We start from the raw sequence: 18,367 nt of genomic DNA, 5'->3' as shown, positions 1-18,367 counted from the left end.
TAGCTTCTCTGGTTCCTTTGTTCTTCCGGAAACCATATTGATTGTTCGCTAACTTAGCTTCTATCTTCTTATACTTATCCTTTTGCTTACAATTATTGTTAGTACTTTAGTTTTAGTTGATATCAAGCTCAGGGTCTTAACATTTTCACACTGGTTGGATTTTTAACCATTTAATACATCTAAAATGTCTCAGAATTTTCCCAGTCTTGTACATTTGACATAATAAAAAATTAAGATTAAGATTCAAAATAAAATAAGATTTTTAATTATTATTCATGTTTTCTATAGGGATCCATCGATACTATTAAAGATGCTGTTGTACAATTTTTGAAAAAATTGGGTGATACTGTTGTAGATGGTGCTGGCATGATAACCAATTATTTTAACTGGTAAATATATAAACATTCAATTGTATAAATTAGTCATAATTAAGCTACTCACTTTTTAATTCATGATATATATATATTTAGTTACATATATATGTACACATTTTTCATTTTTTATTACATATAAATTTCAGCCCTACTGATGACAATAATATGACTATTTCAAAGATTGAAGCTTATACAATTTTGGACTCCAGAGGTCTTCCCACTGTAGCAGTAAGTATTCATTTTTATAGTTCTGTTAGAAAATTAAATATATCTAATTATATACATGTAATAATTAGGTTGACTTAACCATTAAAAATGGTCTAGTTTTCCACGCAGCAGTACCATCTGGTGCTAGTACTGGTAAATATGAAGCATTAGAACTGCGTGATAATGACGAAAGCTATTTTCTCGGAAAAGGAGTAAATACTGCTATTAACAACATAGAAAACATTATCGCACCTGCTCTTGTAAAATCGGTAATTAAAAACTTTTTAACTGAAATATTACAATGATATCTATGTAATAGCTGAGATAATTGATATTAGTTAAAATTCGTGTTTTATTAAAAATAAATAGGTGTAATTTATTGTATTACATAACAAATGTGCAAATGCTACAAGTCATCTACCCTATGCATATGCCTTGTAAAAATAAAAATTTAAAATCTTTATTAATAGCTCAAGAATATATAAATTATTTCTACATTTTATCATGTATAGAAAATAAATATTACATGAAAATTGCAAGTCTTCAGATTTGGTTATCTATTATAAAAAAAAAAATGATTTTATTGAAATTTAAATCTTGATTTGTTAATAGAATCCTCAAAACAATTGAAGTTAAAGATAAAAAAAATTTTTCCAGAACAAATAGTCAATAGTTATAAAAAAATATATTATTATTTAACGAATACATTCATTGCCCCTACCAGAATCTAAACAATAGTTATTTAAATTTCACTGTTACGAATCAAAATCCAAGATATAATAACATGTTTTATTATAATTTATATTTTTTACAGGGACTCAAAGTCACAGAACAGAGAGCCATTGACGATTTGATGATCAAATTGGATGGAACTCCAAATAAATCAAAGCTTGGTGCTAATGCTATATTGGGAGTTTCAATAGCTGTAACTAATGCGGGTGCTCGACAGGAAGGCATTCCTCTTTACAAGTAAATATATAAACACTAAATTGTATTAAAAATTAGTCATATTTAACTAATTATTATGACATTTTTAGGCACATAGCTAACTTAGCTGGAAACGAACAAATTGCTTTGCCTGTTCCAGCTTTTAATGTTATAAATGGTGGTTCCCATGCAGGAAATAAGTTGGCTATGCAAGAATTTATGATTCTGCCTACTGGTAATGAGCTAAAAAATTAAGTATTAATATAAATACTGAGAATCAATGTTAATTATTTCAATTAGTTAACTAAACTTGTTAATGAATTTAAATATTTTACATTTTTTTTAAATTGAACAATATGTACTTTATTTTTTGTCAGATATTTTATGTTCATAAAATGTTTACAATAATTTGGTTTACTACTGAAATGGTATACACTTTTGTGCCTACTATGTAATCTAATGAGTTATGTAGATAATGCTTGGAAAGTATAAAATAAATATTAAAATTAAAAACGTTAAATAAAAGTTATAGAAAAACATTTTGTGTATTGTTTTATCTCACTAATTCGTAAGATTAGATTAAAAAATCATTTTGAAACTCACTAAATAAACAGCTTTATTTTTCAACTACAAGGGTTAGTATTTTTTTTTTTTAATTTTAAATAATACTACTTAATAAAAGTGATAAAAGCTGAAAAAATATCCTATTATCAGTTTCTATAGTAACCTTGTAATAAACAAATGTTTATAATTAGGAGCCAGATCTTTCTCCGAGGCTATACAAATGGGGTCAGAAGTGTATCAGCATCTAAAGAATGTCATCAAAGATAAATATGGATTGCATGCCACATTAGTTGGTGATGAAGGTGGTTTTGCTCCAAATATTATTGATAGCAAAGAATGTTTACGGTTAATTGAAACAGCTATCAAAAAGGCGGGATACAAGGAAAAAATCAAAATTGGTATAGACGTCGCTGCTTCTGAGTTTTACGTGTAAAGCAATTTATTTTGTTTAAATTTTATATAATAACTTTAATTTTGTATAATTTAATTTATAATATGAATTCAAATAATTTTAATAATAATTGCAGTGATGGAGGAATGTACGATTTAGATTTTAAAAATAAATCTGCTAATAAAGATAAGACAAAAATTATATCAACTGATCAATTATTAGCCTATTACCAAGAAATAGTAAATGAATTCCCAGTCATAACAATTGAAGATCCATTTGATGAAAATCATTGGGAGGCGTGGACTAAATTTACTAAATCCACTAACATCCAGGTATATTTATCATTTAATTTAGTTATTTATACTTATTAAAATCATTTCACAATTCTAAATGATGTATAAGAGGTCATTTCTTTAAAATGTATTATCACTATCTTATAATTTTGTTAAATAGTACGATTTTATTCAGCTGTTCTAATTTAGCTTTGAAAGATTTAATATAAGCATGATACCTACTCTTAATAGTAAACATTAAACTTCAAATTGACATTTTCTTCTTCTTTTTTCAATTTTAATTTTGAAGCGAGATATGATGAGTAATTTTAAATTGAAATATTCTATATATTTAATCTCAATAAACATATTTCACACTATCTTTATTATAGATAGAATTATTTTAGATATAAAAATTAATTTATACTAGTTCCTTACTAGCAAAACACTAAATTCTTTATGATTATCATTTATAAATCCTAGCTTGCAGGTTTTTATAAAAAAATATATATATTTTAATTTATGGATGTATAGGTTGTTGGCGATGATTTAACTGTGACCAATCCTATACGTATTACCGAAGCTATTAATAAAAAAGCTTGCAATTGCTTGTTGCTTAAAATCAACCAGATTGGTACTATAACTGAATCCATTGATGCACATTTGTTAGCTAAGAAGAATGGATGGAGTACGATGGTATCTCATCGTTCAGGAGAAACTGAAGATACATTTATTGCTGATTTAGTTGTTGGATTGGGTGCTAAAGAAGTAAGTTTTTAAGCACTGATGTGATTTGTTAATGCTTTAGTTCTGGTTTGCTTCATTTTTAAGTTTGTGGTATTCTTTTTTTCTTATTTTCGCGGTATCGGAAAAAAAGAACTAGCTCCTATTTATAGACAATTGTCTTATAAAATGTTAAACACTCGCATAGAAACTGAAATTGAATAATTTCCTTGCTTTGTTCATATTTGTTGAGTGATTATATTATTAAGCAATAAAAAGGAAACACAGTATACATTGGTAGTGTGTACTTAGTGAGTTTAGTGTTGATTTTTTTAACTTAATTATTCAAAAATCTAAATTCCCGTATCCATTTTTAAAATTGTATATAATTCACAAAAGATTCATCCCTTTTGGCTGTTTTTCATCAAACTGTTTGTATTTAATTTTTCTAAGATAACGAAAGAAATATCATATAAACTTTAAATATCAGATTTAGAAACTTCGATAAGAAAATATTTAAATATTAATGTTAAAAGATATAATACTGTTGTAAACTGATTGTTTACAATACTTTATATATGAATTGTACATAACTAAGTAAATCATAATTTATTTTAGATCAAGGCTGGCGCCCCTTGCCGTTCAGAACGTAACGTCAAGTATAACCGTCTAATTAGAATTGAAAGAGAAATAAAAAAGGAAAAAAAAATAAAAGAAACCGTCGAAGATAACTCAAAAAATTTGGATAATTGTATAGATAAAGAAATCAGTAGCAATGTAATTTAACTAATTACACCCCTAAAAACGGAGAGTTATCGATTTTAAAGTTCGAACATTAAGTACCTATTTAGGAAAAAGGTTTGTATTGATTCCACTGACTACTGTTTATAAATCATGTATATGGGGTGATTCTTTTATCATAAAACACTCATTATTTCAAAAAGTATTCATGTTTTTGAAAATATTTTTTTACATAGTTTCAAGTTGTTAAAAAAAACCCCCGTTTTTAAAAAAATTATATTTTTAAATATTTTTTATTCTTATATATTTTTTAAGTTTTTTACTTTTTTGAATGACAACATAGAGTTTTAATTTCATATTCCAAAGCAGAAAAATTTTCTGAGTATTTAGATACATAAAAACCGAATTTAGGGCTAGTAGTTTATGACTTTATAGCTTATCAAAACTTTAAATAAGTATAACTCATAAACTACTCGCCCTAAATTCGAATTTTATGTATCAAAATACTCAAACAATTTTCTGCTTTGGAATATGAAATTAAAACTCTATATTGTCATTCAAAAAAGTAAAAAACTTAAAAAAAATATAAGCATAATAAAATATAATTTTTTAATAAAAACGTTGTTTATTTAACAACTTGAAACTATGTAAAAAATATTTTCAAAAACATGAATGCTTTTTGAAATAATGAGTGTTTTATGATAAAAGAATCACCCCATATACATGATTTATAAACAGTAGTCAGTGGAATCAATACAAACCTTTTTCCTACATATGTACTTAATGTTCGAACTTTTAAGTACTTAGGAATAACTAAGGTAAATTTTTGGGTGTATAAAGTAAAATATAACTTAAATATAAAACTAAAATATAACGGAAATATTAATATATTTAAGGCCAGGTTAGTGATAAAAGGATGTTCACAAAAATACGAAACAGATTATAAAGAGACATTCTCTCCAGTAGTTTGTTATCAACAGTTAGGGCAATAATATCAAACTCAGGGAATGAGAATCTTAAATTAAGACAATATGATATAAAAACTACATTTCTATATAAAGGGATTTGGAAGAAAAAATCTATATGGTACCAACTAATAGGATATAAAGATAAAATTGTAATAATTCGGCGGAATATACGGGGTGATTCTTTTATCATAAAACACTCATTATTTCAAAAAGTATTCATGTTTTTGAAAATATTTTTTTACACAGTTTCAAGTTGTTAAAAAACAACGTTATTTTTTTTAAAGTTTTTTACTTTTTTGAATGACAACATAGAGTTTTAATTTCATATTCCAAAGCAGAAAATTGTTTAAGTATTTTGATACATAAAATTCGAATTTAGGGCGAGTAGTTTATGAGTTTTATTTATTTAAAGTTTTGATAAGCGGAGTAGTGGACAAACATTTTTCCTGGTAACCGCGTACCACTCCACTCCGCGCCACTAAACTTTAAATATTTATAAAGTTATAACTCATAAACTACTAGCCCTAAATTCGGTTTTTATGTATCTAAATACTCTATAATACTCTAATATTCTGCTTTGGAATATGAAATTAAAACTCTATGTTGTCATTCAAAAAAGTAAAAAACTTAAAAAATATATAAGAATAAAAAATATTTAAAAATATAATTTTTTTTAAAAAAGGAGTTTTTTTAACAACTTGAAACTATGTAAAAAAATATTTTCAAAAACATGAATACTTTTTGAAATAATGAGTGTTTTATGATAAAAGAATTACCCCAAATTATTACAATTTTATCTTTATATCCTATTGGTTGGTACCATATAGATTTCAAATCTCTGTATAGAAATCCAGTTTTTATATCATATTGTCTTAATTTAAGATTCTCATTCGCTGAGTTTGATATTATAGCCCTAACTGATTCATAACAAACTACTGGAGAGAATGTCTCTTTATAATCTATTCCGTATTTTTGTGAACATCCTTTTATCGCTAACCTGGCCTTAAATCTATTAATATTTCCGTCTAAGTTATATTTTACTTTATACGCCCAACAATTTACCTTAATTATTCCTAAGTACTTAATGTTCGAACTTTTTCAAATAACAAATCTCTTACTATTACTGAAATAATCTTATTAAAATTACAATACCTATTGGATATGTTTAATATTTTATAAACATTAAATAAAATAATTTTAACTTAGCTCAGTTATACATGTGTACATTTATTAATGACATTTCAATTTTATTATAGTAAATACATCTTTAAATACTTAATATATTTTTTTAAATATTTATACGCCATTAATATAATATTCACAAACAATATATATTATATTGTTAACGCATAAATATGTTTATATTCTACAATTAATTTTTTGCATTAAAACCGGACCCTAGTCACAAAAAAAAATCTCTACTTAATTTTATTTATATTATTATTAGAGAACACTTTAAAATGTTAATATTATTTATAAGTCCAGGATTATGAAAAATCTTTTCCAAATTTGATGACACAGTGTAATCAAAATTTACGTTAAGCAGTTATGCAAAATATGAGTAATGATAAACATGTGTTTAAGAAATTCAGAACAAATTTTTCAGTAACCCCAGACTTAGAACAATAGTAACATTTAAGTGACTCTAATAATATTTGTTTATCATTTTTAATTTTCTTTACATATTATTTAGTAGTAGGTTACAGTTATCCTCAGGAAAATAGTTGGTCAGGCTTGATTATTTTACACTTCTTTGAAATTAACTAGATTATTTAAAAAAAATCAGTAAAAACCTAATAACTTGCTTGTAAAATTGAGTAATGTTACAAGTATAAAATATTTATACACACCTATAATTTATGTTATTCCATGTTAAAATATTAAAATCCTATATAGTATTTTAGCTGTATTTTTTTAGTTTGAAAACTAAACTACTATTCTTAATTTTCTGAATTTTGTGTATAATTCGTACATTCTTCAAGTCATCTGTCCATGAATATGCTTAATACATGCATGTAATTATCTTAGAATTTTAGTATGCAACAAATATTCTGGATTAATTGGAGCCAATAGCTGTATAGTTAAAATGCAACTTGATTTTAAAACAAGCTAAGCATTATCAACTTATGAATAATACATAATAGATCTATAATATTGTCAATCGATATAAATTTGAATAAAAATTGTATAGAACTGATAAAACATGCATAATACCAATTTTAATGAAACTTAGGTTTAAATCAATAGTTAAACAAAATACGTCTTAAAAAAAACTTATGACTACCCTTCATAATTATTATAATTTTTACTTATTTAACAATATTATCAATATTATATTAGAGAATAAATGTTTTAACTATATTATGAATGTTGGCGTATGACGTGTTTACTCTTTACGTTAGTAATGAAAGTAATAATATAATTGAATTTTCAATCACAGAAAAGACGACTTAAATTAAATTAAATGTCAAATTAATTGTATATTTTTTGTTTAAAAGTTATAGGACATGGGTTAACAACATTATTTGGTATATTAGCACTAAAAAGTAAACATTTGTATTATCTATTTTTATTGGGAATACCCAACGGTTTGGTTCATTGAGAGTTTATCTGTGATAGAAGTATTGTCATTTGTCATGTGTAGTGGTTTAGGAGGTACTTTCATATTATGATATTGTTATCATTGTATTTACATTGGGTGGATTTGATCTATTGTTCTGTTTACCAGCAATCCTTGGTATTTTTCAGTGTTTGGAAACACATGAACGTTCATGAACGCACGTTCACGTGTTTACGTTAATATTTAGTGAACGATATGTGAACGTCATTTGTTTTTTTCAAGTAGAACGTGTAAACGACGTTTATATTTTTAATGAATTTGATCGATTTTTAAGACGTTCAATTTATTTATCATTTAATAAATATATGTATAAAATATGTGTTTTCCCATTATAATTCCTATGATACTTATTTGATTGCAACTCAAATAAAATGTCAGATATTAAAAATTTAATTCAGATACTTTATAACTTTATAAATTGTATATGCTCTAGTCTAAATTGTATTTTTATTTTTGGGTCGAGTCGTATATTGTTATGGGTTTTTATATTTACTGCAGGTTAACGATTCATAAAAAAATTAAAAAATTAAATGAACGACCCATGAACGCATTCATTTTTTGAAAGAACGTGAGCGTGAACGCGTTCGTTTGAAAAAAAACACGAATGTGAACGTGAACGAGTTCCTTTTTTTTAAGGACTGAACGTGAACGTGAACGAATTCATTGAACGTTCCGAACACTGGTATTTTTATATCTACATCTAGTTTTTCCATCAGATCTTTGCATTCATTACAAATAGATTGAATGCTAGTAACACAATCTGAACGGTTGTTCTTGAGAATTGAAATTATATTTACAATGACTTCAGAAGAAGAAGTTAATACATATATCTAAATGCCAATGGGGGAGGCGTACTCCCGTGGCACCACCATCAGCTACGCCACTGCTTCTTGATGTAAATATAGTTTTCCTTTTGTTAAAGGCTATTTTAGCTTGACAGATAAATTTTATAACTTCACTTTTATTTCTTCCATCCTTGCGATTGCGCATGTAAATTCATCTACTTCTTCTATTATTTGGTTTCGTATTTTTATCTGTATTCTTGTACTATTTTCCCTTTCACATACCAGAACTTGTGTTTTCTTCACATTTATTCTCATTTCTAACACTTTTTTTAATGTTTCGTCCATAGTTTTAATTAGTTGTACCAGATCTTCCTTGCTTTCAGCAATTAAAACTTTGTCATCGGAAAAACGCAGCATACTTATTTCTTGTTCGTTAATCTTTATTCCTAGATTGGTATTTTCTTTTAGCATATATCTATTGCTTCTTGAATATATGCGTTGAATATAATTGGGGATAATGTGCAACTTTGTCTAACTCTTATGTTTATTTTTGCATCTTCTACCTCGTCTTATATCCTTATAACTGTTAATTCATCCTTATATAATGTAAAGGTTATACAGAAGTTTCCTATCTGTGTATTTTATCCCCGTCTTTTCATCATCATGTTCAACATCACCTTCCAGTTTACATTATCAAATGCTTTTTCGATATCCACAAACTATGTAAATGTTTGTTTGTCTTTCCTAATAATTTTTTGAATGATTATCCTTAACGCCAATATTGCTTCCCTCGTTCCCATATTCCTTCTGAACCCGAATTGATCTTCCGTCAAAGATTGTTCTATTTTATCTTCAATACATTTGAATATAATCTTTGTTAATATTTTAAAGGCATGGGATAGCAGACTAATGGTACGGTATTCTTCACATTTCTTTGCTGCTGTATTCTTTGAGATGGGGATAATAATTAGGCTCTTTGCGTAATCTTCAGGCAATTCACCAGTTTCGTATATGACTTAGATAATTTGAAATAACTCCCTTTTAACTTTTTCTCCCGGCTCATACCAAAGCTCCGCTTGTATTCCATAAATTCCTGCTGCTTAATTATTTTTCAGATTCCACAAAGCTTTATCGAACTCTTCTCTCATAACTGGGTCTATTTCATTATCTTCTTCGTTCGTTTTCTTCGGTTTCATTTTCGTTAAGTGTTTCCCCCTTGTACACGATTTCTAGATATTCTTTCCGTTTTTTTATTATATAATTTTGTTCGTATAGCATTCTTCCTTTGCAATCTTCATTCCCCCATATCGGGGTTTATGTTGACCAAAAAACTTGTTCACTATTTTATATGCTTCATCTCTACTTCCTGTATTTATGAGGGTTTTTATTTCACTATACATTTCTTCCAAATATTTTTCTTTTGCTTTCCTTCATTTTTCTAACAATTAGATTCCTCAGTACTCTGTATCTTTCCTGTCAATCTATACTGTTCAAACTCTTGCATTTCCTTCTTTCCTCTATTTCCTCTTTCCTGACTATTTCCGTTGTAATCCATTCCTTTTTTGCTGCAATGTTGTTATCTCCTAGAGTTTTTGTTGCAGTCCTTATAATTGTATGTTTCAAGTTCTGCCATCTTTTTTTAATATTTCGGGATTCTTCAATAATTGCATCATAAGTGTCTTCACAATAATTTTTCCTTATTTTTTCATCTCTCAAATTTTTTATTTGCCATTGCACTATTTTCTTCTTTTTACCCATTATTCATTTCAATTTAAGTTCGCATTTCATCATTACTATACTCCGGCCCACGAGAGATCAGTACTTTCACACGCATGCAAAATGGCTGACAGCGACGCTGTCGGTGGATAAATGAGTGCCCACTGTGCAAAATTTAATCTCTTAGATGGTTAGATGTAACATATATAGAGATCCCAATAAGTCATAAGAGGTTGTGTTTTTGTGCTCGATGACCACGGCTTGACCGATTTTCATGAAATTTTGTGTGTATATTCAGTAGGTCTGAGAGAGTGATGTAAACTATTTTTCATACCACTAAGTGTAAAGGGTGGCTCTCCACAAATATTTTTTAATATTAAACGTGTAAATTGTATACCTATAAGTAGTGATGCGTTGAGAGAATATTCTTTTGTAAATTATTACCGGGTAATTATTGCTATAGTGGAACCTACTGTACTAGATAATATTTAGAATTTTACCACTGACAGTTGTACACCATAGTGATTACTGATGTCTTATCTTAGAGAATATTCTCAAAAATTTTCTTAAGAAATACTCTCAAAAGATAATTACCGTAATTTTACATCACTATCTATAAGTGATATATTGATAATTCAGAAATTAAACTGATATATTTGTATAATTATTATTTTTATTATTTATAACCCTAATTGTATCGTTTTTAACATTAAATCTAAGTAATATTCAATGAAAATAAATACCTACTAATACGAAAATATCCAACTAATATATTTAAAAAATTGGTTTTCGACGAGTATGATGTTCTCGATACATTCCGAAAATACTCAACCGATTTCGATGAAATTATGATCAATGTGTAATTTTATCTCCGTCATAAGATAGAATAGTTTTTATTCCAGTCAATGACCTCTTTATTATGTTTAGGGCTGTGCGATTATTTAATCGATTATTCGAATAATAGATTATTTTTAACGAATGATACATAATCGGTTAATCGATTGAAAAAATGCAACTCTAGGCGGGACAGTTATGTAAAATTGATATGTTAGAGATATCATCTATACACCAAATCAGAAAACCAAAAATAGTTTTTACCCTTACGTTGGTTACAGGTCAAAATACCTCCGATTTAAAAAACATCTCCAGTACAAAATATCTCCTGTAAAAAATATCTTTAATGGAAATATCTCCCACGAAAATATTTTAATATTTATTTATTTATTTTATTTATTTTTATTTATTATTTAATTATTATTAAAGGTAGGTAAAAAATATAATTATTATATTATATTTATAATAATACTAATGTCTAAAGTGATTACCGACGTAAGTTCATTTTCTAGTAATAATGTTTAGAATATAATGTGAATTTCTCACAATCTTACATTTTAACTTATATCTTGATTCGATTATATATTCATTTATTTAATTTTTTTTAATTTTCATTACATTAGTTACCTACTTAATTTATTTAATTTAGTTTAATTTTATTACATTACTCAATCGTCCATAACCTTAAATTATAATTTAATATTTATTAAGTTGTAATATTAATTTTGTGATGAGTTTTTATTTTCTGTTTTTGTGTGGAAACATTATTGTATATAATATGTAAAACTCACTGAATTATAATTTATATTATAATATATAATTTATTGTGTACTTGTAATAAATAATAATAATAACATATTATTTTAAAAATCACATATTATTATGATTACAATAACATATTTTTAAATATTAAAATATTTTCATGAGAGATATTTCCATAAGAGACATTTTTAACAGGATATATTTTGTCGGAGATATTTTGACCGGTCATAATATAACAATTTTAATATTAGTATATATCAACAAAAGCCTAAAAAGTGGCCTGTATAATTTTTTTTTCCTTTAAGTTTGATAACAGCACTATTCACTCTAATATTAAAGCTAATAATACACAACATTAAAATTTGGTCTGCAGAATGAAAATCTTCCATGTTACATATGGGTTAAAAAAAGAAAACAAATAGTTTAATAACATAATTAGTTTATTATCATCGTAGGTACGTTTCTCGTCTTCTTTACGTATTTTAATTTAGGCGTAGTTCTACACATCGTTCGTATTAAAAAACAAATACTTTTCACCTAAAGCTAACATATACTTATTTCAAAAGTAACTCGTTATTATACTCTTATACGACACGCGCTATTGTAATTACTAATTACATGTCAGCTTTCGTCGAGTACATAAAGTATTTTCATCTAAAAACATAATGCATATTATTATTTTAAATGTTTTAGAAAAACAACAGAAAATATTTAAGACATTCTGACAAATATTAGATATAATACACATCCATTTATCGGCTTAACTACTATCCATAAAATCTCAATGTATTTATTGAAATAAAATTATGAATTGATATAACAATACACGTCGTAACAGTTGTAACAATATAACCCTGTCCGTAAAATAAAAATATTAAAAATCAATGATATATTCTATATATAATATATACAATACAACGACAAACTAATAGCCCTGAAAAAATGTGTCACGTAATACTTTAATCGTGTACGATAATATATCTATATATCATGACATTCAACATTTTTAAACTGAATTCCAATACCTATTATTTTATTATTTTAGTTTTCACTGAAACGAACAGCGACAAATCAAAATATTATATCCAATATAAAATATTTCTGTCAAAATAATGCGAAATTAAAATGTATGGTAATTATTATTAATACCAGTATAGCCCATATAGGTAGTAATGTAGTATATTATGTACTACCTAAGTATAACACTGGACATTATCTGATATTATGACGTATTGGTATTAAGTATTTATACTAAATAAAGTATTATAATTATTATACTATCACTAAACCTATCACCTTACCTTACAATTTTTATAATGTTAAGAAGTCAAACACACACTATATAATAAAGTGTGATTCTTATTTTCACTGATTGTAAACAAAAAAAATATTTAACACTGTAGCGTTTACCAAAAATTTAATATAAAAACTGCATAATATACGCTATTCACACATCAGATATTATTGACAAAACATTAACGTATTTCATTACTAAAGTCTTCTTATTCTAAAAAATAAAAAGTGTGATACTGCAATAATTTAGGTATTATTTAACGAAAAAATAAATAAAAATATTAACACCATTGGGAGAAAATTGAAATTTTAAAATAAACTTAAATATTCGTATTTATTAGGAAAACTTTTCTAGTGATAATACATGTAATATTATATAAGTTTAACCAAATTGTTTTCAAATTTGAAGTACCCAAAACTACATATTATTTTATCGAATAATACAGACTTTTTGCCACTAGATATGAATATAACTAAATACTTAAGCAATGAAATGTACAAAAAATTTAGATTCCATTTCAACTACGAATTTATATTTTACACCGTTGTATATGATGTCAGTACATCGATTCATTCGACTCATAAGATGATGACAGCTTGCAATATTATAAGAAATATAATATCATTATAATACATAATATATGCGATTTTTTTTTGAAAAAATAAGTTCTATCAACCGTCCAGTCGGTATTATCTACTAATAGAATATTCATTTCCAATGACACATTGACATCTACTATATAATATATTATACATCAGAGCGATTTCTACGGTTTTTTCTTAAAATTTAATTCATCAGAATTTTAAAATGAATAATGTACTCCTCAAATACTTATCATTATTTATAGGCCAAAAATTACTTATAACTACTGTATAAATTATATTAATCAATTATATTTCTAAACCTCGTTACGATTAAAACAAAAAAAATTACTACAATTTATCGAACCATTTCAATCAATAAACACAATTAATCACTGGATGCAATAAATCACACAACATCTTATTAAAATTAATTTCATACAACTATACAAGTATTTGAAAAATTCAATATATTTTAATATTTTTGAATTTCAATACTTTACAGAACCCACGTGTATATTTTAAAATATATGTGTACAAAATAATATTGGTTTTCATTTAAATATAATATAATTTCGTTTTATAATACATATAATAATCTTGTGTCTATAACAGTTATTGACAATTGAAAATTAATAAACCCGGAAGATGCCAAATACTAAATATCCAACGTACCTATCAACCATTGTATAGTGATTAATGACTAAATATTTGTTTTATCTCGTTGAAGAATATTGAAAATTTGTTATGAGTTTAAACAAATGTTAATCCAATATAAGGTTGGAGGTATTACACTGAAGTAGTTCTATTCTTAATCAAGTTTAGATAATAGAACAGTACTGTAGCCTGATGCAGGTTACATCGATATGATGACTAAATAAATGACAGATTCCAATACTTTGATAAAATAGGTAGATCACAATCCACTGATACTGACACTATGTCGTTCAACAATAAGGCTTGCGTTATACATATTACAAAAAAATAGTCTAAGACAGATATGCCGTTCAAGGTAACCTATAATATGCAATATTTTCAATCTTTTCAAAATCGCACATAATATACTTACCGCAGTAGGTTATGTTGAATGTTATGTGCCATTAATAATACGATATAATTATAATGTAATCTTCAAATGTGAATACGATAACCAAATGATTGAGAGGTTTTAACACGAATTGACGAGAAAACTCATACCAAGATATTTTTTAATTTATAGTATCTACACCTATGTCCCGTTATGTCAAAAAACCCTTCGAAAAATAATCAGCATATCTTAACTCAAAACGGCAATCAATTAAATTATTTGAATCTCACAAACATCGATAGTTGTGTAGTAAGACTGCTCAATAATTTTTATAACCGACCTCACTTATTGTAATTTCTAATCTTTACCGGCATTGACGGCGGTGGACAATAACATATTATACATGTATGCGTATATTTAGTTTCTCTTTTAATTTGTTTTCGTACTCTACGTCACATTATTATGATGACAACCAAAACGCGATTTATATTTTATAATAATATAATAATATTATAATATACTTAAGTGAGTTTTACAGAGTTAAGGAGATTCAACAACTGCGCATGCAATGGGATAGTCGTTCATATAATAGAACGTTAAGTAATACAAATAATAATATTTTTATTCAATTGAACATTGTTTTAATAATTTATTATATAAATAATTAAGTCAATAACTTTCAAACATAAATTCGAATGAGTTAACAAAAATTAAAAACAAAAAAAAAAAATTTAAATATTTTGACCGGTTATGATGTGAAACTGGAAAATACACAGTATTTAATTGATTTAATTGTAATAATATTGTTATTAAAAAACGAAAAATTACCAGAACGTTGGTTACTGTGTTTTCAGTTTTGTGAATAAAATATAAATAGCCAGATTCACACTATAATTAAAAACAATAAGTTCAACATTATTAACACGTGTTCCCAAACATACATTGCTTTAAGTTGTTTCTATGGTTTAAAATATATTATACCATTTTATTATATAACTGCATTCTGCACACTGAATAATAATAATAACACAATCGATGTAAATACCTAACAAACAACAATCACTCAACCGTAGTAATCTCAATTCCTAAAAGTTTGCAAAACATATTATGAACCGCTTAAATTATTCATAACTCATATGAGTTATGTACCGTATGGTATTTTTTGTACACTGTACAGAATTTAAAATAAGAACGGCTCATTTTAATTTAGAACTGCTCATTTTTATTTTTTGTACATTAATGTTAAGCTGACAAAAAAAAAATAAAAAAAAAAAAAATACAATATATAAACTTCGTTTTGATTAAGTTTTGTACAACTTGGGTTGTTATGTTTTGACGTATTTATTCAAATACACAAATACACGCATATGTAATACACACCTGTTACTGTAATGCCACGCATGTGTCTGTAATCGGTTTGACAATGTTCATAAATTACTTTTATTATGTTTATCATAAAACGATTATTTAAAGTAACATAATATAAATGCATTTAATTCGATTTCGAAATAATTTCTTCTATATTAGAGAAACTGTGCTAAAAATGAAACAAACTATTTTAGCATAATCAGTCAATAAAAAAAACAGATGACCTAAATTATGCTTGACACCTATATTATCTTTTTTATAATTTCAAAATATATACACTTTATGTATTAACTAGACACTAGGCCATTTTTTGGCTATGGTATGTTTTATAATTTTTTTTTTTTTTAATACCTATTGTGTCCTTTTCTCAGAAAATTAAATATATGCTTAACGGTTTAAAATCGTGGACTTTGTAAAATATTTTACTGTCTTGTGTATTAATTCATTCCTAAATTATTAAAGCATCGTCAATGTATCAATAAATAAATATTATATTTTCAAGAAATATATTTTATACTGTGTAAAAAACCAGTGAGTTTAATACTATTCAACACAATGTACGTTTGTGATTTGTTATGGTAGTTTTAAGTATTATACAATTTATAATTTATACACATATAATATGTACAAACATGCCCAAATTATTATTATTCATATTTTGATACTGCGTAATGCGCCGTACACACATGCACTTATAATACATGAGATTATAAATTATATTACAGTACATTGTGTAGTTAAAGTAACTTACTATACTACTGTTATCGGTGATAATTATGTCACATCGTATACATCTTTCGATTTCTGATTTGCATAAGTGCCCGTGTAAAATATATACTATTCTTTACCGAATGCAGCACAGCCACAATACGTACATTTCATCATTACGAATCCACAGCGCGCTAGTCTTTGCCACGCGCGCGTTATATCGAAACCAGTTCGTATTCTCATCGGTAATCTCTTAAAGTTGTCTAATAAAATTTGTATCGACAAAAGGAAAAAAAAACGTAACGCGTTAAAAACTCTCAAACGTCGTTCCCGATATTATAGGTATCTATCATACCGATATAGTGTACACGGTACACATCCGTCCTATTGCTGTAATAGGATAAATCATAGTATTTTTGTATATTGTTACGCGAGCGTTTCCAGATTACAATTATAAAATTGATGTTTAAAAAACGGATATGGAAATCAATCGTGTCGTCGTGTCCCAATGCGAGTCGGGCGTGTTTCGTCGTCAGATGAGCAAAACTATTGGATCCAAATACGGGCTAAATCACCATATTGTATTAAAGCTGTTATTATTGAGAATAATAACAATGCACATTTTAATAATAATAGGTACATCACTATAATATTATCGGTTTATTCAATAAACTTTATTGGATATTTTTATCATTTTTGAATAGGTAGGTACATATAATATATAATATATTATATTATTATACCTTATATTATATCCGCTTAAAAAGCAATATTAATAAGTAATAACTAATAATATTAAATACACTATCATAGGGTGAATAACGATGATAATAACAATATAATGTAACATACGTAAACGAACACTATATCGATTCAATGATAAATTAATATCATAACATATTATTTATTTACGTATGATGCATTATGGTGCGTCGATTGATAAAATAGAAATAGAGAATCATAAATATCTGTGATTCATACGAACCACAATAATATGATTTTTATTTTTAATTAAACGCTAGCCTGGACAACATGGGCGATTAGGTTTACATTATAGTTATATTTTATATGATTTAAATAACAATTTGGCGAAATTAAAATGTAGACTCGTGATGAACAACCTTTGATCAGTAGGTCCATTATTATTTCTGATTTTTTTGCTGCATAAAATTGTTGCCAATGATTTTTATTTTATTTCTCGTAATTTTGTTTTTTTGTTTGATCAGTGGTTTTACCAGATAATATTATGCATATAGTTAATTTTATGATATTTTTTGTGTTTTGAATTGTTGTAAGTTTTAATTTCAGGACTTCGGAGTTCGGATACTGCTATAACTTTTTTTGTGTGTGTGTATTGGTTGGCTAAGTCATTTTTTTGTATTTTGCAATGTCCTAATGTCCAAATAAACTGAAAATTTTGGTTTTGGGTTTTTAATTTTTGATATCTATTACGATATCATTGCTGTGGAAATTATTTTGGTTGCTGATAATGGAGCTTAGAGATT

General features: G+C 26.2%; 1 protein-coding gene across 2 annotated transcripts in view; it reads left to right on the top strand.

Moving 5' to 3' along the window:
* The window catches only part of LOC132921232 (enolase-like), a 46,841-nt gene that overhangs the window by 24,186 nt on the left and 4,288 nt on the right, over window positions 1–18,367 (top strand). The window contains exons 5-13 of one of the 2 annotated variants that reach the window (XM_060984131.1): window positions 289–389; window positions 521–602; window positions 671–850; window positions 1,396–1,550; window positions 1,619–1,743; window positions 2,264–2,501; window positions 2,600–2,795; window positions 3,270–3,503; window positions 4,077–4,518. In XM_060984131.1, coding sequence (XP_060840114.1) covers window positions 289–389; window positions 521–602; window positions 671–850; window positions 1,396–1,550; window positions 1,619–1,743; window positions 2,264–2,501; window positions 2,600–2,795; window positions 3,270–3,503; window positions 4,077–4,244 — 1,479 coding nt within the window. In that variant the 3' untranslated portion in view covers window positions 4,245–4,518. Of the gene's footprint in view, window positions 1–288; window positions 390–520; window positions 603–670; window positions 851–1,395; window positions 1,551–1,618; window positions 1,744–2,263; window positions 2,502–2,599; window positions 2,796–3,269; window positions 3,504–4,076; window positions 4,519–18,367 lie in introns of those variants that run through there. The other variant, XM_060984132.1, reaches the window with a different exon arrangement.

The sequence above is a fragment of the Rhopalosiphum padi genome, chromosome 2 (assembly GCF_020882245.1).
Source record: "Rhopalosiphum padi isolate XX-2018 chromosome 2, ASM2088224v1, whole genome shotgun sequence".
Classification (NCBI taxonomy): Eukaryota; Metazoa; Arthropoda; class Insecta; order Hemiptera; family Aphididae; genus Rhopalosiphum; species Rhopalosiphum padi.
Note: the sequence above shows the minus strand (reverse complement) of the source record. Positions and strands in the feature narration are given on the sequence as shown.